Source organism: Vigna radiata, chromosome 2 (assembly GCF_000741045.1).
Source record: "Vigna radiata var. radiata cultivar VC1973A chromosome 2, Vradiata_ver6, whole genome shotgun sequence".
NCBI classification, from domain to species: Eukaryota; Viridiplantae; Streptophyta; class Magnoliopsida; order Fabales; family Fabaceae; genus Vigna; species Vigna radiata.
This window is the reverse complement of record NC_028352.1, coordinates 22026539-22050563: the sequence shown is the minus strand read 5'-3', so window position 1 is coordinate 22050563 and position 24025 is coordinate 22026539. Positions and strand designations below refer to the sequence as shown.

The window sequence follows — 24025 nt, the reverse complement described above, 5'->3', positions numbered from 1 at the left end:
TCTTCATCAACCCTTCATCAGCAAAGTCTTCATCATTCAAAAGATAGAGAACTCACCTCTACGGCAGCGACAAATCCTACATGTATCAGCCCTCCTCGNGCAGCAAAAGCCCCTTCGTTAGATAGCCNGTAGATTGGCCTNGTCGCGATAACAGAAGCACTGGTCAGGCAGGCACACCACCCTCGTCACACCGCGACAGAGACCTCATCAAGAAACCCCGTCGAATANCCCCCTCGCAACAACCTAATCCTTNGCCTCAACCACCACCCTCCTCACCGGCACTCTCCTNCCACAATAGAAACCTAACACCCAGCTATCAAACACCAATTTCACAAAAATGCAGAAGGGTGGAACGAACAACAGTGGTTAAATTTGGGGGTTCTGCATTTCAGAGCAAACGCTAGGGAAGAACACTCAGGAATTTCGCGAAAATAACATCATGGGAGAGGGAAATCCCAAACTTTTATTTCATTAAGTCTTTGCAACATACCGACGGTCATATTCCTTCGCTACAGTCACTGTGCCAATACAGACGGCCAAAGCCCCTCGGTAATGTACACCTAACATGGCCTTCGGAAAAGCCTTCGGTAATTAAGATTTACCGAAGGCCTGCAGGCCGTCCGTAATCATCCTTCGGTAAATTAAAGTTTTCCTGTAGTGGAAATACCCGTCAATTCTCTCATTCCATGCACGGGGAGCCTGCTTCAGTCCATAAAGGGCCTTTTTCAATCTCAACACTTTCTTTTCATCCCCTCTCTTCATGTACCCGAGTGGTTGCTCAACGTACACCTCCTCTTTCAGCACTCCATTTAGAAAGGCAGACTTCACATCCATTTGTTGAATTGGCCATTGGTTCTGAGCAGCTAACGAGATTAAGAGTCGGTTTCTTCATCTGAGGACTCGTTCGTCGTTGTTGTTAAAGGTACAAGAATCTTCGAGCTAGTTTCTTTCCCGACCGAGTTACTCTAGCACCATTCCTTTGTTTCCTCCACGTGAACATCTCGGCTCACTACTACTTTATTGTTAACAGGATCAAACAGTTTATAAGCTTTAGAATTTTTATCATACCCGATAAATATGTACTTCTTGCTCCGATCTTCTAGTTTTGTCCTGTGCTGACTTGGTACTTGCCCATAGGCCACGCTACCGAACACCTTCAGATGAGAGACATTCGGCTTCACACCACTCCAAATCTCCTGAGGCGTCTTCTCTCCCAACTTTGCATGTGGACATCTATTTTGCACATAGACTGCGCATCGCACTGCCTCTACCCAAAACTTCTTCGGCATATTCTTCCCTTTCAACATAGATTGAACCATGTCGAGAATGGTTCGGTTCTTTCGTTCTGCTACATCGTTTTGCTGCGGAGAATACGGAGCCTTAAGAAACGCTTAATTCCATGTTCCTCGCAGTATTTGTTGAACTCGGCAGAAGTGAACTCGCCTCCTCTGTCAGATCGGACTATTTTGATGAATTTGTTTGTTTCTTTCTCTACCATTACTTTGAACTGCTTGAAAGTTTCAAACACTTCTGACTTCTCCTTCAAAAAGTAAACCCACGTCTTCCTTGAGAAATCATCAATGAAAGAGACGAAGTATCTTTTACCAATAAATGATTCTGGAGTTATTGGCCCACATAAGTCGGTATGGATCAGTCCAAGCTGCTTCTTTGCTCGGTACTCAGAGCTTCGCGGGAAAGAAGTCCTCGCTTGCTTTCGGATTACACATTCTTCACAGAACCTCTTTTCGAATTCCATTTTAGGTAGTCCGAACACCATCTCTTTTTGTCACCAACTCGGTCAACCCTCCAAAGTGAAGATGATCGAACCGCAAATGCCACTTCATAGCTTCATCCTCCATATCAAGTTGCATGCATTTGTCTTGAACTATTTTCAACTCAAGTTTGTACATGCAATTTTTCTTCATTTCTACTTGGGCGATGAGCCTCCCGAGTTTATCTCTTAGTTGTAATTCTCGGTCCTTCATCAGAACTGAGTACCCCTTCTCCATTATCTGTCCCATGCTCAGTATGGTTCTTTTTAGATCGGGTACATAGTATACATCTCTGATCTCTCTGATTTGCCCATTTTCCAGTTGATACCATATTGTTCCTTGACCTTTGACGGTTACTTTCGAAGCATTGCCGAAAGACACCGATCGAAATTCCAGCTCTGAAAGTACTTTGAATAAACTCTCGTCGCCACACATATGGTTACTTGCGCCGGTGTCCGAGTACCAAACCGAATTATTAGAACAGCTCGGTTTGACCTCGGTTTCTGGAATATTTGTCACTAGCAAAAATCCTTCATCTTCTTTCTTAGCAAGGAAGTTTGTTGGCTCCTCATTTTTCTTCTCAGATCTACAATCCTTGGAAATATGGCCCATTTTTCCACAATTATAGCATTTTACCGAGTAACAATCCTTGGCAAGATGCACATACCTCCCACAGTTATAGCATTCAATGTTGCTTGTGTTTGTCCGACTAGCCCGAGTCTGACCTCGACACCTCGAGCCTGACCTCGGCACCTCGAGCCTGACCTCGGCCACGCCAGTTTTGTTGGCCGACTTGCTCATTTCTTTGTTTTCCTCTTCCTCTACCACCTTGGCTTTTGCCTATTCTGTGGCCTCTAGTACTTTGAGCATAAAACACATTATCCTTTTTTATTGTCGCCTTTGCCTAGAGAGCTTGTTCAAGAGACTCCCCCTCTTGCTTTTCCTTCTCTGCTCATGTGCTTCTAGGGACCCAGCAAGCTCTTCAACGGTGAGCGTTGATAGATCCTTGAACTCCTCTATTGCGCATACGATATTCTCGAAATCATCTCTCAATGACCTTAAAATCTTTTCAACAACTTGGTTTGATGAAAGATTCTCACCATTCTGATTCAATTTGTTCACCACAGTCTCCACTCGTGTAATGAACTCAGATACGCTTTCAGACTTGTTCATCCTCATGTTTTCCAACTCACCCCTAAGGGTTTGAAGTCGGACCTGCTTCACTCGTTTGTCTCCTTTGTTTGCCTTGTCGAGTGTATCCCATGCTTCCTTGGAGGATTTTGCATTTGCTATCTTCTCAAAGCCGGATTCGTCAACAGCTCGGTATAACAAATACAAAATCGCATTGTCTTTAGCTCGAATGACCTTCAACGCGTTCAACTGAGCATTTGAATATCCATCTGTATTTGTCGGTTCCTCATACCCAGTCTCGACCACATCCCAGTTATCTTGGGAGCTGAGAAGGGCTGTTATTTGCACCTTCCAATTGTCATAGTTAACGTCTTTCGTCAACTTGGGTAGCGGGATGCCATTGGTTAGACCTGCCATTTATGTCAAGTGTTTACACTCAACTCACACACCTTAGAAAACTCTTAGTCGCTCCTCTCTCTCTACCGCGGGTCTCTCTCACTCTCACCTTACACTCACGCTTTGATGTCAATTTGTTGGCGATCAAGAAGGCAAATAGGTTGATAGCTTTTTCAAAATAAACAACTTTCTTCTTTCTGCATTTTTCAAAATGAGCTGATATAATTATTTAGGGGAAAGGTTTGTCTCTTCATATGCTAGAGATAAATGAAAAGTTTTTGTCTTTTCAAATACTAAAGATAAATCATGATTCCTTTGCCACCTAAAACCATTAATGCTATCTAGGAATACTAACAGACAATAAATAAATTTCTAATTTAAATTTAATAACAGTTTCTTGGCTTTGCCAATAATTATTTGTTGTCGGTTTCCAACAATGATTTTAGTATGGAAGACTTTGATGAAATCGATTTGAGCTTTAATATTAATATATGAGGTAGAAAGTTGCTACACAATGGAAAAGATAATGTTTTATTATTGTTGTCACATGATAAGAAAATAAGAAATACCTTTTATTCCAGCTTGACTTGAAAAAAATAAAGCTTAAGGTAGGTGAGAAGCATCTCGACTAAATAAAAACATGTAATATGTTATAAGAGTTTTACACCAGTGTCTTCTATATTTCAAATTAAATTTTAAATCAAATTCTTTAATATTCTAAGGTGTTTTGATGAGGTTGAAGCTAAGTTTAAGCTCATGATTTAGCTAAGCTACAATAAATCAAGTCAAGTATTGTATGAAGAAGGCAACTAAAGCGGAAAAAAGTGAAAAATGTTTCGTTAAGACAAGAAAAGGAAAGAGTCACAAAAGTTGAACCTTGTGATTTTTTCTATCTTTTTCTTAAAAAAGAACTTTGATAATTAAAAAATATTTATGATAAAAGATAATTTAGAGAAATTATATTTTTAGATATTTTATTTGATTTTTTAAATAATTATTATATTTAATTATATTGAAAAGTATTAAAAGATAATATTTGTCAAATCTTTTTAAATTTAACAAGATCTTTTTAAATCTTTTAGAATTCCACCACCATAAAATATATCTTGAAGATATTTGATTATTTACAAGATATGGAAGAGATTACATTATCAGAAAAAAAAAAATACAACAATAGAAAATGTCCAACCCAATTTCTATACGCCTTATTTGACGTATGGACATTTTAAAGACGCTTTGCTATCTTGAAAGAAAGAGACCATTACATTGGAGGAGGTTCAAACCTCGATAAGGACTAATGAATTTTAGAAGTATAAAAAATCTAAGGTAAAGGATAATGTGTCGTGTTTGAATGTGTCAAAGTTGAAGGGAAAGAAAGAAAACAAGTTTAATGGGAAGATGTCAAAACAATACTTATGAGAAGATTTAGCAGAAGTTAAGTGTTACGACTGTTATAAGAAAAGTCACTTCAGGTTTAGTTATACACAAAAGAAGACAAATGTGAAAGTCAATAATGGATTGAATCCGACCTTTAATTTTTGTGGTCTTTTAACTTTCATAAGTAAAATAGATGACGAGGTTAATGATAAATGCATAATTTAGATGATTTCTTTGAACTTATCTAGTGTTGATTTTCATACGTGTATGTTAATTCACCCTAATTTAGCTTGTTTTGCAAATTAAAGCACCACAAGAGAGAATTGAGAAATAATTAGAAGAATTGAAAGAAAGCTGCAAAATTGGGTTACACTGATGCGAGTGGCAAAAATAGTATTGAGCCACAAAAAGCAAACCCTCGCGAAGAGGAAACTTCAATCATCAAACTTATATTTGAACCATGAATACTCCTTCTCAAATAAGTTATCTTAGGAGCATAATATCGAAGTTAATGCTGAGCCACAAAAGAAACTGACATGGAACAAAAACCTCTACTAGTAAGTCACAAGTGTGTAGCTGAGCATCATCCTAGACAATTTATAAAAATAGGGTTACACCTCTATTTCAGAGAGCTTTTTGAAAGAGCCTTTTACACGCTTTTTAGGCTAGTTGAGGAGCTTTAGAAAGTTCCATCTCAGTGCTTATTATATATCATTAGAGAGCATAAGAGAGCTATGACTACTCCAAGTTTTGTATTATTCACAACCATCATGAGGAGTTAAACTCTCTTGTGTTGAGCTATCTTGTATTGGTATTGCTTTATTAATTTAAATATGCCTTTATCTACAAGTTTGTGAATTAATTTGTGATCGTTGTTGATGAATTGATCACTCATCTTATTTCACTAGCTTGAGATTAAGTGAGAATTGGTTTCAATTATGGTCCAACTAATTTTCCTCCTACTTTTAGATGCTAGAAATATATCTAAGGCTCTAGCTGGTTATATGGAGGTCTAGACATAAAACAAGTGGTTCATTCAAAGAATCATTAAGTTATCATACTAGAGTTTGATGAACTTAGGCTCTAAATGTTAGGAATGGATCTAAAGTTACATTTAAGAGCACTCTAAGGACATCAATAATTTAATTTTGATATATTAAAACTGGATTAGTACAGAGAGGGATAACTGGTGAAATTTGATCTCAACACGTCTTTATTATATTGAAATTAACTTTTTCATTTTAAATTTGCTTCACTTCATTTTACACCAACCAAACACTGTTTTATTCAAAATTAAACATGTTCTAAACATTATTTATTCTTTGAAATCTCTACAGATATGATACTTATTGTACTACATTTACCTAGTATACTTGTTGGTAAATTGATTGTATTCGAGCATCAATAATAGACCTTATAGATTTTAAGACAAGTCATTATAAATAGGAAGGGCATGATGGAAAACCCCAGACCAAAGGACTAACAACTAGGGAATTACTCGAATAATACATTAGATTTTCATTGATCTCAATAAGCCCAAGCTACTCTCAACATGGGTCAATCCTAGTGTGTAATCATTTATACAAAATAGGAATAAATAGGCTTGTAAATGGGCCAAGTAATCTATTATGTTTGAATTTGTATTTGGGCCAAGTAAACTAGGGTATTTGGGTTTATATTTGAGCAAATAGTATATTAGGGTAAGGATACCTATCTAGGATTTCAAATGGGCTCCACCAAGCCTAGGAGAAACCCTAGGTTAGTCAAACATGGGAGAGAGGCACATAATTTCCACATTTTGCAAAAGTGTATAAGTGTGTGAAATATGAGTGGACAAGTGTCACTTGATTCACTTCACACCACTTTACTAGGGAATTCAACTTTGAATTTGCCTCATTTTTCTTTCCCTTGACCAAGCATTACTTCTACAAAAAGAAATTTCCCCTCTTTATATTTTTTTCAACTTGGGATGAATATTTGATGCCAATGTTTCATCCTAAACTTATTCTTGAGTTCCCTAGTATAGCCTCTCAAATTTCTTCTAAACACTTTCCTTGAGAGTTGGTTGAACTTATCTCAAGAAACACATTTCTCCCACTCATTTCTTCCCAAAGTCCTTCTTATTCCATCTTTTTTGTACTTGAATTTCATCTACATTGCATGAACTAGCTCGAACTTGAAAGATACCCTTTGTATTTCTTTCTTTCCTTATATCTTTGCAATACTCTTTATTATAATTTGCATTAATTTTGGAGGGAGAGCTATTGTGAAAATATATATTCAATATGCTTTAAATAAGTAAATAAGTCAAGTTTGAAAGTTCCATATGTTGCATTGCATAATACAAAATTTTCATATAATTGATCATTTGCGAAGTAAAACTATCAACTAAGCTCTTAAAAAATTTAAAACACAACTCATCCATATTTTATGTGTTATTCCTTATTTTCACACAATGATCTTGCCAAGATAAAGATTCAATTGCACTAATGTGTTTTCAAAGTCTTTGTCATGATTGAGATTCAAGCAGTGTCCAAAGGAGATTAAGTTTTTGTTTGAAGATAAAGGAATGTGATGCTGAAGCTCTTTCATAATTTGGAGTTTAAGGTGGAGAACTGTGATAATTGACTCTAAATTATGATAATTTCATGAAGACTATAAGAGATTGTCTAGTAGAAACGTCTATTAGTATTTGTAACATCCTAATTTTTTACTAACTAAAATAAAATTTCATTTCTTTTTTATAGAAAATCTCAATAATTTTAATTCTTTTTTACGAAAACAACTTTATTGAAAAGGAACATAAAACTAAAATATTATTACAAACATCCTCAATATTGAACCCTCTCCTTAGCATCGTGAATCTTCCTTAATACTTGTACTATCATTATGCAAAACACGATTGTCACGAATGGAAACCACAACCACCAATAGAAGAGTGAGCTAACATAAAGACACTAGAACATCATAACTAGCATACACATCATTCATAATATAATAACCCACATAAATCTTAGTTAGTCACGTGTCTAACAACACCATACAATTACATTGATTGTTTTAGACAACCACAAAAAACATGTCATCACCGCAAATAATACAGTCACCAGTGAACTTAGCATTAGGATACAAGTTTCTAACTCTCGTATGTAGCTTACCAATAATCAGTTCATTTCCCTTGCTCCCCAAGAGTCTTATGGGCGAAGATCACAAGTGTTACTTCTTATTACTCTTCTCCCAACCTTGACGAAGTTCACCTTCGATACAATTATGCAGAGTTACCCTTCCTATTGCTTCCTAGGAGTCTTACGGGTGAAGACCACTCCCCATTGCTATCTTTCACTAGGTCACCATCACAACTTTCATTTATATGTCATCACAATCATACTGAATAACATCTACTCAACAATTTGGTCTCATATAAAATAATACTTAATACATCACATACAAACAAGAAGACAAGAAAGAAAACAAGAACGTAAACTCCCCTACCTCTTACTCTTCACTTTTTCCTGTTTTTCCTTTCAAAACTCAACTTTTAAAATTTTCTTCTTTTTTTCTTGACTTGCTGGCGTTTCTATTAAAATTCTCCCATAAACATTGTTGTCCCCTCTATTTATAAGCCTAATATCTCTAAGAAAAATGCAATATTTTATTATCACTTATCATTATCTAACAATAATATATAACAATATATAAAAATATATCATAATACCTTTTAATTTGTAACAATATAACAATATTAAAAAATATCAATTAATATCTAATAATACTTTTCTAATGGATTAATTATTCATTAAATCTTATTTTTTTAAAAGAATATTTTAAAATAAAATAAACCATTTAAATAATAATTAATAAATAATTGCATCTTTTATTTAAAATTATTAAAATTTTTAGGATCTGGATAGATCATCTGGTGCGCGGTTATTGTCTAACACTCGTATTGAACATTAAACCTAATTGTCTTGACGTTTTTTTTTATTGTTTTGTTTCTTAAATTCTATACAGAGAACTTTATGCATGTATTCATGACTGAATATATTGTAAGAATATCTATGTATAGAACCTTCCTATAAATAATAAATGTTTTATTTTAATTTTTTTATGCATTTTCTATTTTTTTTATTATTGTGAACCTAACAGTAAAATATAAACATTAAATATGTTGAAACACTTTATTTAGATTTTATCTATCAATGACGAAAAGATGCACATAAAAAGAATCGCACACTAGAATTGGACAAATATACTAAAGACATATTCTTAGAGGAATATGTTAAGAAGACAAGAACAAAGACTAAATGTGAAAGGAAAACAACCTTCTACGTTTATTCAGTTCTAAATGCCCTTTGTTATTCATTTGAAAAAAAAAATAATTAGTATTGACGAGTTGAATTGCAAAGTCAACAAAATAAAAGGTTGAATATATAAAGACTGAAAAATGTGAGCGAGTTTCTTGTTTATATTTAAATCATACTTGCATAATTTATAACTAAACTCTGCATTATTTTTTATTTTCCAGCATCAGCAAAAATGAATTATTCTTGAAATTTTCTAATATTGAATAGCTCTCGACCTATATCATTATTAACTTATTTCAGCGTGTTCACATTGCAGATGTACAAGTTAATGTTTAAAGAGTTAGACTTGTCTTCATGATTTTATCGTTAGTTTGATTCAGGTTTAACTACTTAGATTAACTAATATTAGGTTTCTATAACAACTTTTCTTTGTTACCTAATCTTACTTTTGTCTTATTCTAAATGAGATCATTGATATAGATGTATTTTTGGATTTTCGTTATTAACGATTTATATATATACTATAACAAACTATTTTTAGGTAGACTTGGACTTCATACAATATCATTCTATACTTTCCTGAAGCTTTCCAAGAAAATTTGAGAGTGACTTTTAAATCTGACCAGCAATTGAATTGGTTTTAGGATTAGTTCAAAATCTAATAATTTAATCGAAATTGGTACAGATAAAATTACTCTAATAGTTAAAAAAAAATTAGACTATCTTAATTTATAAAACTAAATATGCAATATAACACAAGTTTATAAATTTTTAATGGTTAAATAGATATAAAGATTTAAATCTTTTTTAATTAAGTTGACAGTTATGGATAGACAAACTGATATATATAGGGAGTTTAACAGCATTGTTCCTTGACACCCAACATTATTATAGTCATCAGATTGTAGCATTCTCAGCATTGTTCCTTGACACCCAACATTATTACAGTCATCAGATTCTACCATTCTCATTTCTCTTCTCTCTCAATCCTCCTTCATTCAGATTCTAGTCATCAATTCCTTCATAAACCTCCTTCAAACTTTAATTATAAAGCTTAAAAATAGGTACTTTTTCTCTTTTTGACACTGTTTTTCTTTAAGAAGTATTCTACATATGTATATGTATCGGTGTGAGGGGTGAGTTGAAGATTCCACGTCCAATAGACAAAGCGATTTCCAACACTTTTTAATTATTAATTTCTTTTTAGCTTGCTTGTGTGTGTGTGCTAACTACACATCATGGTGAAGTTCAACTTGGTCATGATTTGCTTTTCTGTCATGTTATATGCTGTTATTGCATTGAACACTGATGGGGTGGCTCTTCTGTCACTCCAGAAGCATTGGACATTTGTTCCTACTTCCATAAACTTGAGTTGGAATGCTTCTGATTCCACTCCATGCTCTTGGTTAGGAGTCCAGTGTGACAATAACCATAGTACAATCTATCTTAACCTCTCTGGAAACTCAATTTCAGGTCTTTTGGGACCTGAAATAGGACACTTGAGTCACTTGCAAACACTTGATTTGTCCTCAAACAACTTCTCAGGGAGCATACCTCCTGAGTTAGGAAATTGTAGTCTGCTTCAGAACCTTGACCTTTCTTATAACAGTATCACAGGAAACATACCTGATAGTTTGAGAAACTTGCAGAATTTAGTCTCTTTCAGTAGTATGTACAATGGGATTACTGGTCAAATTCCTGAATTCTTGTTTCAACTTCAACACTTGGAAGATCTTCTCCTGAACCAAAACTCTTTGTCTGGTTCCATTCCAATGAATGTTGGGAACGGTACAGAAATTGTGACACTGTATCTGGATCGTAATCAGTTGTCAGGAATGATTCCACCGTCCATTGGAAACTGCAGTAAATTAGTGGAGCTGTATTTGGACTATAACCAGTTTCATGGAGTTCTACCTGATAGTGTTAACAATCTTCACAGTGTTGTTAAGTTGAGTTTCAGTAATAATAGACTGGAGGGTACCATTCCCTTATTGGGATCTATCACATGTAAAACTTTACAATATTTGGACCTGTCAGTGAACAAATTTAGTGGAGGCATACCTTCAACCTTGGGGAATTGCAGTGGATTGACAGCAATTTATGCTTTCAATACAAGTTTAGGAGGCAGCATTCCATCATCTTTAGGCCAATTAACACAACTTTCTGTTCTTCGCCTTGAAACCAATCATTTGTCTGGTAAAATACCTTCAGAAATTGGTAATTGTAGGTCATTACAACAGTTGATGTTGAATAACAATGAACTTGAGGGAGAGATTCCAAGTGAATTAGGAAAGCTAAGTCAGTTGCAAGATCTTAGACTTCATTTCAACAATTTGACAGGTGGAATTCCAGTGAGCATTTGGAAAATTTCCAGCCTTCAGCAACTGCATGTGTATTACAATAACCTTTCTGGTGAGGTTCCTTTAGAATTAGCAGAACTCAAACAACTGAGAAAACTTGGCTTATACCACAATCGGTTCTCTGGAGTCATTCCTCTAAACTTAGGAATCAATAGCAGTTTAGTGGAGATTGATCTCTCATATAATCTTTTCACTGGAAACATCCCAGCTAATCTCTGCTTTGGACAACAATTACTTAGGCTAGTCCTTGCTTCAAATCAATTGCAAGGTGGTATTCCTCCTGAAATGGGAAGATGCACAACACTTACTAGGTTAAGGCTTGATGGAAACAACTTAACTGGACCTTTACCTGTTTTTACAAGCAATTGCAGTCTCACCTACATGGACTTGAGTGGGAACAATATCAATGGAACAATTCCATCAAGTTTGGGAAACTGCATAAATCTTACTACTGTTATTTTTTCTCACAACAATCTTTCTGGGATCATACCCTTTGGGCTAGGAAACCTTGTGAACCTTCAAAGGTTGAACCTTTCTCAAAACAAATTAGGAGGTCCTTTACCACATGAGCTGTCAAACTGTAAGAAAATGCAGTACTTTGATGCTGGATTCAATTCTCTAAATGGTTCATTCCCATCTAGTTTGAGAACTTGGACAGGGTTGGCAACATTGAATTTAAGGGACAATCATTTCACTGGGGGTATCCCAACTTTCTTATCAGAATTTGAAGGCCTTTATGATCTACATCTTGGGGGAAATGTTTTTGGAGGCCAAATTCCTAGATCAATTGGTGGGTTGAAAAATCTTTTTTATGAGTTGAATCTAAGTGCTAATGGGCTGACAGGTGAAATTCCTCCTGAGATTGGAAAACTGACATTGCTGCAAAGCCTGGATATTTCTCTCAACAATCTGACTGGAAAAATTGAAGTTCTTAAAGATCTCTCTTCATTGATTGAACTCAATATTTCATACAATTCTTTTTCTGGTCCTCTTCCAGACACACTGGTGAACTTGCTCCATTCTTCTCCCTCATCATTCTTGGGAGTTCCTGGCTTATGTGTTAGATGTTTACCATCAAATTGTTCCAAAAGTAACAGCTTGAAGCCGTGTGATGAGAACAACACTACACATCCAAAAGGGCCGAGTAAAATTAAAGTTATGTTGATAGCAGTTGGATCTGCACTACTGATATCAATTCTGTTACTTGGTCTTGTTTACCTGATATACTACAAGCAAGATGTGAAGATTTTTCCCGAACAGCGATCATCAACTTTGCTCAAGAAGGTGATGAAGGTCACAGAGAACCTAAATGATAGGCATATTATTGGGAGAGGAGCTCATGGAGTTATTTACAAAGTTGAATTCAGTCTGGACAATGTTTTTGTCATAAAGAAATTTCCCTTTGCAGATAACAAGAAACTGATCACTAGCATGACCGCAGAGATTGAAACCACTGGGAAGATAAGGCATAGAAATCTAGTGAGAATAAAAAACTTCTGGTTAAAAAAGGACTTTGGTCTAATCATGTACAAGTACATGGAAAATGGAAGTCTTCATGATCTTCTGCATGAGAAGTTTCCACAACCACCTTTAGAGTGGAATGTTCGCTATACAATTGCAGTTGGAATTGCACATGGACTTGAATACCTCCATCATGATTGTGACCCTTTCATAGTGCACAGAGACATCAAACCAAAGAATATACTTTTGAATTCTGATATGGAACCTCGTATTGCTGATTTTGGCATTGCAAGGCTTCTAGACCATTCCTCTTATTCATTGCAATCTGTGTCTGTTCCTGGTACAGTAGGGTACATTGCACCAGGTAATTCTTCTAGTCTTTGTTCATCATCATAACTTTCAAAGTTTCATATAAAAAAGAATTTCAATTTTTCGGGTCTAAAAACATATTTAAACTAAATATGAATTCTTTAATGGAATAACACATGTTTATCTTGGTATGCATCAGAGAATGCTTATTCAACAGTGATGAGTAGGAAGAGTGATGTGTATAGTTATGGAGTGGTTTTGCTAGAGCTGATATGCAGAAAGAAGGTGGTAGATGATCTTTCATTTGTGGAAGGAACAGATCTTGTGGGGTGGGTTAGATGTATCTGGGAAAAAACAAAAGGCATTGATGGAATTGTTGACTCAGGGCTTGAAGAGGAACTTTTGGATTCAAATTTGAGGGAACAAGTTGAACAAGTGCTCTTGATGGCTTTGAGATGTACTGATGAGCATCCAGGAAAGAGACCAACGATGAGAGAAGTGGTCAAGGAGCTGATAGTTAGATGCAAAGATATTGACATGAAGAAGAGTAGCTAAATGTTGACCTAGGACATTCACTCTGTAAAAGAAAGGAAGATTACTTTTCATGCATGAGTATATAAATAATGATTTTTAATGTATCGATAAAATTGTATGAATGAATATCCTTAGAGGATTAAAATTCTATACAAAAACATTTAGCTTTTAACTAAAAACTTATAGAAATAATTTGGTTTGTTCAATATAGATTTTAGTTTCATCTAAAGAAGTAATAATTAGGTTATGAAGCTTATTTTTTGTCTGACATTTTTTCTCTTCTTACATTCTTTTTCTCAAGATGCTATTAAATTAAATGTTAATACACTATTAACTAGAAACACATATAGGATGTGAGTCTAATTTGCTTTTATTTTTCCTATAATTTATTACAATCTATTATTGTTGGAACTAAAGACGTAAAACCTATTTAACCTCTCAAATTGTGATGATTAGAGCTGTCAAAACAGGTAATCCAGTTCGACTCGGTCTGGCTCACCACGGGTTGGTCACTTAGTGAGTCAATCTAATTCGACTCATTTATTAGCGAGCCAGAAAAACCTGAACCTGGCTCGACCTACCACGGGTTGGTGGGTAAACGGGTTGACTCATTAGCTCATTTAATTACAATTTTTTTAAAATAAAAAAAATTACAAATTTTCTATATTCAAATTTAAACAAATTTCATTCCCAAAAAATGATGTTAAACTGAAGACAATTCAAAATAATAATAAAAAGTACAATATAATCCAAATGTCATCCAAAAACAAACACAAAAAACCTGCTCCTTGAAGAATTTCAGTGAAGAAGTGGGAGTGACAGCATCGCAAATGAGAGTAAGTTCCGTGAGAGTGATTTGTGAGAGTAGAGGTTACTTTTTTTGGTATAGAGTGAGTGAAGAGAGTATTTTATTTTTTAGGGTTTCATAAATAAAATAATAAATTAAAAAAATAAAATTAGATAGGTGGATTGGCGGGCCAACCCGGCCCACCACGGGTTTAACCCGCATGAGCCGGTTTAAATGAGCCGGGTTGAAGTCTGACCCACAAAAAAAATTTAATTTTTCAAACCCAACCCAGCCCGAACCCGTGGTGAGCCGAGTTGACTCGTGGGTTGTGACCCATTTTGACGACTCTAGTGATGATATCTCCGTAGGTCAGCATTTTGCTGGTCAAAGATTCCTTTTTTCTTCTGAAAACTCCACGTTATTTTCTAGCTCTTTGAGTTTGGGACATTGTTAGAAACGAATCGAACAATTCGTGATTTTTATTAAATATGAATAACAATAAAAAATTATGTATGAAGTTAATCTTCTTATAAGGATACTATATTTATAATAAAATAAATATAGGCTAAACATAAAATACAAATAAGAAATAATAATAAATTAATTAAAAATAAAAGATAAAGTTAAAAGATTTCTCTAAATGAGAGAATAACACATGAACTGTTTCGTTATCCAGCTGATTCAATGTAATGAAAAATATTGATCTTGAGTTCTCACAATTTGGTCAAAAATGTAGAAATCTTCAAATTGGTTTAGCTACCGATGGAACGAACCCATTTAGTGGTTTAAGTACCAACCGCAATTGTTAGCCCGTTATATTGATAATTTAGAACTTATTTTCTTGATTATGTGCATGAAGAGAAGGTACATAATGTTTTCTATGATGATATATGGTTCATGGTAGCTTGTAAATGACATAGATGTTTATCTCAGTCCATTAGTTGAAGACCTGAAGTTGTTGTGGGTTGATAGGGTCGAAATATTTAATGCCTGCGCTTCTGAAATATGAGGTAAAGGTTTCGTCAATATGCCTAATGGTTGTGAAAAATAAAATAAAATATAATTAGGTAAGTTAAAAATGAAAATAGACGAAATAAAATATCTCAAATAGATATTAAATGAGTATAATATAAACAAAAAGAGCTTCCATTATTGGTTAGGTGTTGTTTGCTTGTTTGTGTGACTGAAGTGCTTGAGTTAATGAGCCCTATAATTTTACTTTTTTTGTGATGAACAACTCAACTTGTTTTACTTTTACTTTTTATTTTTGATTGCTAGATTATGGAGAAACATTTAGAGAGACTTAGAGATGAATTAAAGAAGGAGAAGAAAGAAAGTTGCCTAGAGAAAGGGAGATAACTGAAGGGTGAAAAGAATATAAAGGAATAATGTTGAACGGGTTCTTCTCTTCACCCACCCTCAATTGTCTTTTTGTGTCTAGTATCTTCCATTGATTTATTTGCTTTAATTTCTTGTACCAATTAATACGTTCATTTAAGTAAAAAATTTATACCCTAAGTGTATTTAGTGATCATAAAGTGTGGAATTGTTATATATATATATATATATATATATATATGTAAGTTGATACATTTTTAGCAATGTGTATTGGGTTTTAGTAGAGAAAAATACTCTTATATATCATGAATTCTAAGTTTTAAGGTTAAGGGTATTTTAATAATTTTCATTCTCAAAACTTAAAAAAAAAAAAAAAGAAACCCCTGAAATCCTTAATCACCTCTCTCATTCCTCTCAACCCTTTCTCTTTCATCTTTCTCACTCCAACCTTTTCTCTGTCATCTCTATTATAGTCCCAATTGAAAAAATTAGAAACACTTGCCTAAGCCTAATCCACCTTCCTCACTTATCTAATTTGTTTCTCTCTCATCTCCATACTCTTCCTTACCCACACACAACAACCCGACACCGCAATTTTGGTTCTCTTGCTCTGCTCGTTCATTTGTTTTTAACTTTAATAACAAAATAATTGATGATGTTGGTGTTGATTTTTGATTGAAGGGTTGTGTTATATTTTCCTTTCTTCTTATTAATAAATTTTATTTTTAAATTAAGTCATGGTAAATAAAACTTTCACAAATCATAGAATTTTCATACATCATTTGCACATCTACACCACATTTCATTATATTTTTATCATAGTATACATTGTCATAACTTATGAATATAATTTATCAAATAAACTACTAATAGGCAAAATATTTTTGGACAACTTATTAGTCAAAATATCAAATCTCCTCAAAATAAACTATTAATTCTAAAATTTAAAGATGAAATTTAAGAATAATAAGAATGGAAAATATATAACACAGTCCTCTAATAAAAAATCAACATCAACATCATCAATTATTTTGTTATTAAAGTGGAAAACAAATAAATGAATAAAGCAAGAGTAACAAATTGCGGTGTCGCGGGTTATGTATGGTGAGGGAGAGTATAAAGATGAGAGAGAAACAAAATGGATAAGTGAGGAAGGTGGATTGAGGTTAGGCAAGTGTTTCTGAATTTTTTCAATTAGGGCTACATTGGGGATAACAGAGAAAAGGTTGGAGTGAGAAAGATGAAAGAGAAAGGATTGAGAGGAATGAGAGAGGTCACTAAGGATATGGATTTTATTTTAGTTTCGAGAATGAGAATTATTAAAATACCCTTAATCTTAAAACTTAGAATCCATGATATATAAGGATATTTTTTTTCACTAAAACTGGTACACATTACGAAAATGTACCAACTAAAAAAAAAAAAAAAGCATACCTGCATTAGCAAACACCTATTATATTTTGTTATATATATATATATATATATATATATATATATATATATATATATATATATTATAAAGTAATGTAATATATTAGACAACTCAACAATTATATTTTGAAATATTATTATACTAATAATTTTTATTCATACATTAGAGCAATGAACTTTTTTTTAGACTTTTGTCTTTATCATATTTTTCTTAACATTTTATATTTTTTTAATATAATAAAACCAATAGATAACGCAAAGTTGTACATAATTTATTTTTTCTGAAAAATATTTTATAATTTTTGAAATATTATATTTTTTTAAATTATAGATAATGCATTTTTTAAATAAGCGTTGTTTATTGGTGTGCTACAATAAATAATGCTTATTTCAAAAAGGTGTTATTTATTGAAATCTGGCAATAGATAGTTGTTTATTTAAATAAACGTTATTTATTGTCAAACACTAATAGATAACACTTTTTTTTATAAGTGTTATCTATTAATAGAGCTTAAATAGATAACACTTAAAAAGCGCTATTTATGATAAAAAAAACATTATTTATATTCTTTTTGTAGTAGTGTTTGTACTTGGTTGTAATTTTTTTGACGTAACTTATGATTTAGTAACCAATATAAAATATTTGTGTTATTAGAGACAATCTAATCCCTACAACAGCTATTAAAAATTAATTTTGCAAAAAGATTTAGAAATATTATTCTAACACCCCTCCTTTCTATTGTTTTCCTATGATTTTACCCCACTAGGTTTAAGATATATGGTATTAGGTATTCGAAGGTATCTTTTTTATATTTAATTAGTTAATCATCTTAAGACCGTGTAGTTGATAGAAAATTGTGAAAAAAAATAAGAAAAATCTAATTAAAGGTTGTTGGTTCTTGTTGTAGGTTAACTCAGTTTTAACCTGACTCAAACTCAAGCCTTAAAAATAATTTTTTCAATCTAATTCGGTTAAAAAAGTCACCTATAATGAAAGTATCCTATGTATATATAAATTCATGTTTATCTCTTATTTTATCTGATATGAAACTTTGTTTATATCTAACAATTTCATCTTCCAAACTAATAATAACGAACAAAATACTATACTTTATATACAAGACAGAATAAGAGTCGCCGGTGAAGATGTAGTGAGAGGATTATGATATATGAATACATTCATAATCAACTACTTTCATATTCTTTAGTAAATATTCCGAGAAAACTAGTTGATATAAACTCAAACACGAGAAAAGAATGGAACTTGACTCGTTAAAACTATGCAATAAAGATATATAAAAAGTACAGTGGCTTCCATCAGTCTATTATTAACTAAGATATGTATTTTTTCTTTCATCTGCAAAATCTGAGTTCTCACAACAAATTGCACATTTTAATATATTTTTACATCATTTGACTGAGAAATTTGTGTTTAAATATACTATCAGACTGCATCAAATTCTTCAACCAGACAAATAACTACATACTCCTTGTGAAAGTCAACCGAGTTACCATAGCATACATTATTTTGATATTAGAAAATCCAACCAAATACTAATTCATAATTCAATAAGTGACAAATCATTGTGAGCTGAGAGGAGTTTTTTCTACATGTATAACTTAATATATAATTTAAATTTTTTTTTAATAATTTTAATATATTTTATATATTTGATTTCTCTAAAAATATTATATACATCTATATAAAAATTTTGATATCACAAAATATTTTTATCATTGTATATACAACTTCCCCTTTTGTTGGTGGAGATTGAAGTTGTTAATGGTGATGCCATTACTGACTTAATTTTTCATTAAAATATTAGAAAAGGACAATGGTGAAACAAGAAAGAGAGTAATAAGCAAATAAACTATTTTTAAGCAATGCCACTTGCATTCAATCCTCTCTATAACTATCACTTCATTTATGTTAACAATCACAATTCTCCTCAACAATCAAACTCAGAAAGATTTTAGAACTTTTTTTCTAAATTTGGCTTTTCTAGAGTGTGTTCCATTCATCATTTTCCCAATTCTTTCATAAGGTAATATTCTTGAATCAGTGCTGATATGTTTTTACATTGGACAATGATATTTTGATAACATTTTTTGACAATTTTTTTGACAACGGAACACGTGTCATCATTTTATTGGTCTATTTGAATTTATGTTTAAAAAATATTTAAAACAGAATCACAAACTGCTACGTATGCGTTGTCAAAAAGTTGTTAAAAAAGTGTTGTTAAAAGAAGTTTTTCCTTTTACATTTGAGAAGAAAACCTAATTAACATGTTTGTATTAGTTCATGCCTCTTGATAATATGGAATTTACATTATTAGTTGTGAGGAAAAATAATGTTAAAACAAAATAATTACTTGGGTTCTTTATTTGTCTTTTATTCTAGTAGATGGGACTTTTGTATTTTATTCTAGTTTCATTATGTATAAAAAATGATGTTTGTACTATGTAAATAAATTATTTAATATTATATAATATTGAAAATGTTGAAATAAACAAATATTAATTAATAATGAAATAAAAGGTGAAATTATTTATCATTGTATAACGTAAACTCTCTCGTTAAAAAAAAAAATTAAAATCAAATACATATATTTATAAAAAAAAAAAAAGTTATAATTTAAACTCGACCACAATCTATACTATACAAATCACTAGTGAAAACCTATAATTTTATGATGATTTATATATCAGTTTTAATCCATCTGTCAGTGATAAAATTTTTACAATAAATACAAAATATACTATGATCATTCTAAATGTACCCATTATAATAATAAGTATGAGATGAGATTTTATAATATATTTTCTAAATCCATTGATGCAATGATATTTTTTTTTTATGTCTGATTGTCGTGCTTTTATTTGCTTTCATCTTCTTTCATACTCTTAGAATCCTAGGTTTGAGCGTATACTGAGCATTGGTTCTGAGATGCTCAATATTAGTGCTAGATATTGCTTAGTAGAGTTTCGTTTCTACTGTTTGTATTCTAATTTTAAATTTCAGTCATATATATGGTTAGAAGTAAACTTCAACTTTAATTTAACTTCTATAAAACCGATTTGTAAAATAAGATTTGTATCTATTTATATATACTAAATTCTTCTATCTCTAATTAATATGAGTTAATTAAACTTAAAATTCACTTCTAACATAATATTAGTCGCAATAGAAGCGTTGTGAGTGCATAACCCACGTATATCTAATATATATATATATATATATATATTAGTTTATCATTGTGGAGAATCCCAATTATAAGTTTTAGTTTCATACAAACATAACTAAATAAATATAATATAACATCACTAAAACGTAAGTTGATAAGAGATTATATTTTTAAAAAATTTTGTTCATTATTTTATATTCAATTTTCTTATTTTTATTATATTATGAAACTAAACTCGCAGTTAAATTTCAAGCAAACAATCATGTATGTATAAGGTGATTTTATTTATGGTTAATATTTTCAATAAATTAAATAAAATGATTTTAATTAATATTTCAATCATGTATGTTACTTTTTATTGGTAATGCATATTTTATCTTGTCATATAATGACATATTATTGTCCTATTTTTCTTTTTGTGCGAAGGATTCGAAGTGATCTTCACAGAGGGCCACCTCATCAACACTGCATTAATACGAAATTCCAGTATAAAAATACAAATGTATGTATGTCATTACTAATATCTAAAACATTTATTATATTTATGTTATTAGGTATTTTTGATATTATTTATTTAAACATTTTTTTGTTCTTTTTAATGTATTGCATAAATATTTTTTGAATTGAATAAAGTAATTTCTCAAAACAATAACTTCATATATTAGCTTACAAGTATCTACTATAAAAATATCTAGACTTTAAATTTGATCGATGATTGAGTTTATATATATACATACATATATATATATATATATATATATATATATATATATATATATATATATATATATATATATTTATTGAATAGATAACTTTTTAAATTTATTGGAAAAAATTAATAAGATAATTAGTTAGTTGATTGAAAAAGAGCTTATGTAAAAATTTGACCTTTTATTTTTTTTAGTCTTTTTTACCAATTGTTTTTACCAATTTTTTTAACTAAGAAACGTGTTTAAAACAATAAATAAAATTAAAAAAAATTGGTAAAAAAGACTAAAACCAGAGTTTTCCAAAGTTGAAGGACTAAATTGTATCATAGTTTAAAAATAGACTAAAACTAAAATCATCCCAAAATATAGGAACTAAAAACATATTTAACTCTTTTTTTTAATAGGAGTGGAAGCGATCCTCATCCTGATCCTCATCCTCCTCCCCCTCCATCACCACCTGATACAAATGTTTCACCATGGGAAATAGATGATCTAAAAGTAGGTTTCTAATAACTCAAATATAAATTATATATAAAAGCAAATTACTAATTCTTTTTAATAGGATTCGAAATCACTCAATCTTCTACCACCAACTCAAAGTCCGAAGGAAGATTCAAGTACTTTCAATGTCAAAGTGAATGAGTAAGTTGTTAATAATTCAAATATTAGTTATTATAAGAAATTATTAAGTTTTCTTTTATAGGAAAGAAAATGATAATATTTCAACCTCGTCATCAACACAAGCAGAGAAGAATCTATCAACTTCTGAAGAGAAAAATGTATGTGAATAATAACTCAAATATCAATATATATTAAAAAGAAAATTGCTAACCATTTTTAATATAGGAGTCGAAGCCACCCACTTCTCCACCACTAATAGAAGAATATGCCAAATAATTTGCATTTCGAGGTATAACTTAAGTATTATCTTTTATAATTTTGTTATTATGTTCACTGAAGTTATTTATTATGAAATTAAATTAGTAGAATTCATTCGATTTACTATTGATTTAGATTTTTTATTTATTTATTACAATAATTACATGCCTAAAGTTTAAAGATATATATATATATATATATATATATATATATATATATATATATATATATATATTCTTCTTTATTTATTTACTTTATTTTTCTACCTTTCTATTTATAGAAATACTTGTGGATGATATAATTTATCATAAGAAATTTAAGAGAGAATAAAAAGACTAACGAATTTTACATGGATTGTTCAGGACTCAAATCATCAAGTCACTTAAAGATGGTTACATGTGATACTATGCTTCACGGTTATGTTACAATATTCTACCACTATGTTGCTTATGATTGAAAGAAATAAAAAGGTGTGTTAACACCATTATATGTATTTTTTTATCTTTTTCTTTACTTACGTGTAAGAGTAGAGTGTGTGAGATGCTGATATTTGAATTTCTTTCAATAAAACGTTATGGTAGAAATTGGTGTGGAACTTATTGGATTGTATAACAATATATAACTTTTTATGATTGTGTAATGCAAAGTAACTTGAATCCTTCACATAAAAATACGTGATACCATTGTCGATATTTTTATAATGTAAGAATGTATTCATATTTGAATTTCTTTCTATCATAATATCTTTTAGTTCTTCACATAAAATTGATTAATCACAAAATTTGTTACAAATACTTTATGAAGAATTTTGTGATGATATATGATATTGTCACAAGAAATTTTGTAAAGAAAATCAAAACTTGATTCTGTCACATATTGTGATGTCATATATATATATATATATATATATATATATATATATATATATATATATATATATATATATATATATATTCATCATCTTCATTGTCATGTTCTTGTTGATTGATTTAATGTTCTGAAGTTGGATGGGCTGGTGTAAGCTGGTGTAGGCTGGACTCGTAGTGTGGGTTAGATTAGTGTAGGCTAGACTGATGTCGACTATGGTTGAAAGGGTCATAGCTGGACCAGAGGGATGATGGGTTGAGGCTGTGCAGACTCAAGCAACAATCTCATGACCAGTTGTTGGAAACTTGTAAACTCTTCTCTCAATTCATTGTATTCTCGGTCACTGTATGAGATTAACAACGACTTCGTCAGGAGTGTTGGCTGAAGATGGTTGGTATGTTAGACAACCTCGTTCTGCATTGTAATTTGCTACAAGTTACCCTTCTCTATAGATTTGTCCCTTTTTTTTCCCACCAATAACATCAATCTAACATTGTGACCTAACCAGGTCATTGTTATCATTAGGTTGTTGTGACGACTCAGGACATGATCCATGCTCGGATCTAACCTTGAAAGACTAGTGGAGAATTCTTCTTGTTAAACATGATCAGTAAATGATATAGTATAACAAGACATAATAGTTGCATGTAGTGTACATTATCAATTTCAGTGGACAATCATCATTTATCCATTATACTAGAACTTGCATAGATATAAACAATCATGAACATTAACATATAAGGAAAAAGTTTATTTGACAACTATTTTTTAACAACATTTTGACAACATATACATGGTAGCTTGTGATTGGTCCGTTTCAAATATTTTTTTAAACATAAATTCAAACATACCAATAAAATGATGACATGTGTCCTGTTGTAAAAAAGTTGTTAGAAAAAGTNGNCAANATNNNANNNTNNAACATATAAAGCAATATATTAAACTAAGATCATATAGCATACATGGTACATTTGAACATCACGTTCCTGCCAAATATTAATAAATTAACGTGTCAAGATTTAAACTATTAGGAACCACCTAGACTTAGTGTGACCAGCTATAATTCCAAGCACTCAACAATAACTTCAATGCAATGATATTATATTCAAAACAAAAATGTGTCTAAACAGTTTGAACCTACCTCAAATTCCCTATTTCCATTTCATCTAGCCCTAATTATA

The 24025-nt window shown here is 31.5% G+C and overlaps 2 protein-coding genes across 2 annotated transcripts; both read left to right on the top strand.

Annotated features, from left to right (window-relative positions):
* Positions 1 to 10218: 10218 nt before the first annotated feature.
* LOC106753342 (receptor-like protein kinase) lies at positions 10219 to 13665 on the top strand. The gene is made up of 2 exons (XM_014635144.1): positions 10219 to 13165; positions 13310 to 13665. Exons 1-2 carry the CDS (start codon positions 10219 to 10221, stop codon positions 13663 to 13665), a joined length of 3303 nt encoding a protein of 1100 aa, XP_014490630.1.
* Positions 13666 to 20817: 7152 nt separating this feature from the next.
* LOC111240594 (proline-rich receptor-like protein kinase PERK7) lies at positions 20818 to 22403 on the top strand. Its single transcript, XM_022775964.1, has 6 exons — positions 20818 to 20890; positions 21503 to 21596; positions 21661 to 21740; positions 21802 to 21877; positions 21945 to 22008; positions 22340 to 22403. Coding segments are annotated over exons 1-5 (303 nt in total). The 5' UTR covers positions 20818 to 20888; the 3' UTR covers positions 21996 to 22008; positions 22340 to 22403.
* The last annotated feature ends 1622 nt before the right edge of the window (positions 22404 to 24025 follow it).

Excerpts from the sequence above, each read along its gene's own strand:
- LOC106753342 (XM_014635144.1), top strand. The coding sequence starts at position 10,219 with ATGGTGAAGTTCAACTTGGTCATGATTTGCTTTTCTGTCATGTTATAT. Across the intron at positions 13,166-13,309 it reads AGTAGGGTACATTGCACCAG|AGAATGCTTATTCAACAGTG; the intron begins GTAATTCTTCTA and ends GGTATGCATCAG.
- LOC111240594 (XM_022775964.1), top strand. Across the intron at positions 21,597-21,660 it reads GGGAAATAGATGATCTAAAA|GATTCGAAATCACTCAATCT; the intron begins GTAGGTTTCTAA and ends TCTTTTTAATAG. Across the intron at positions 21,741-21,801 it reads TTCAATGTCAAAGTGAATGA|GAAAGAAAATGATAATATTT; the intron begins GTAAGTTGTTAA and ends TTTCTTTTATAG.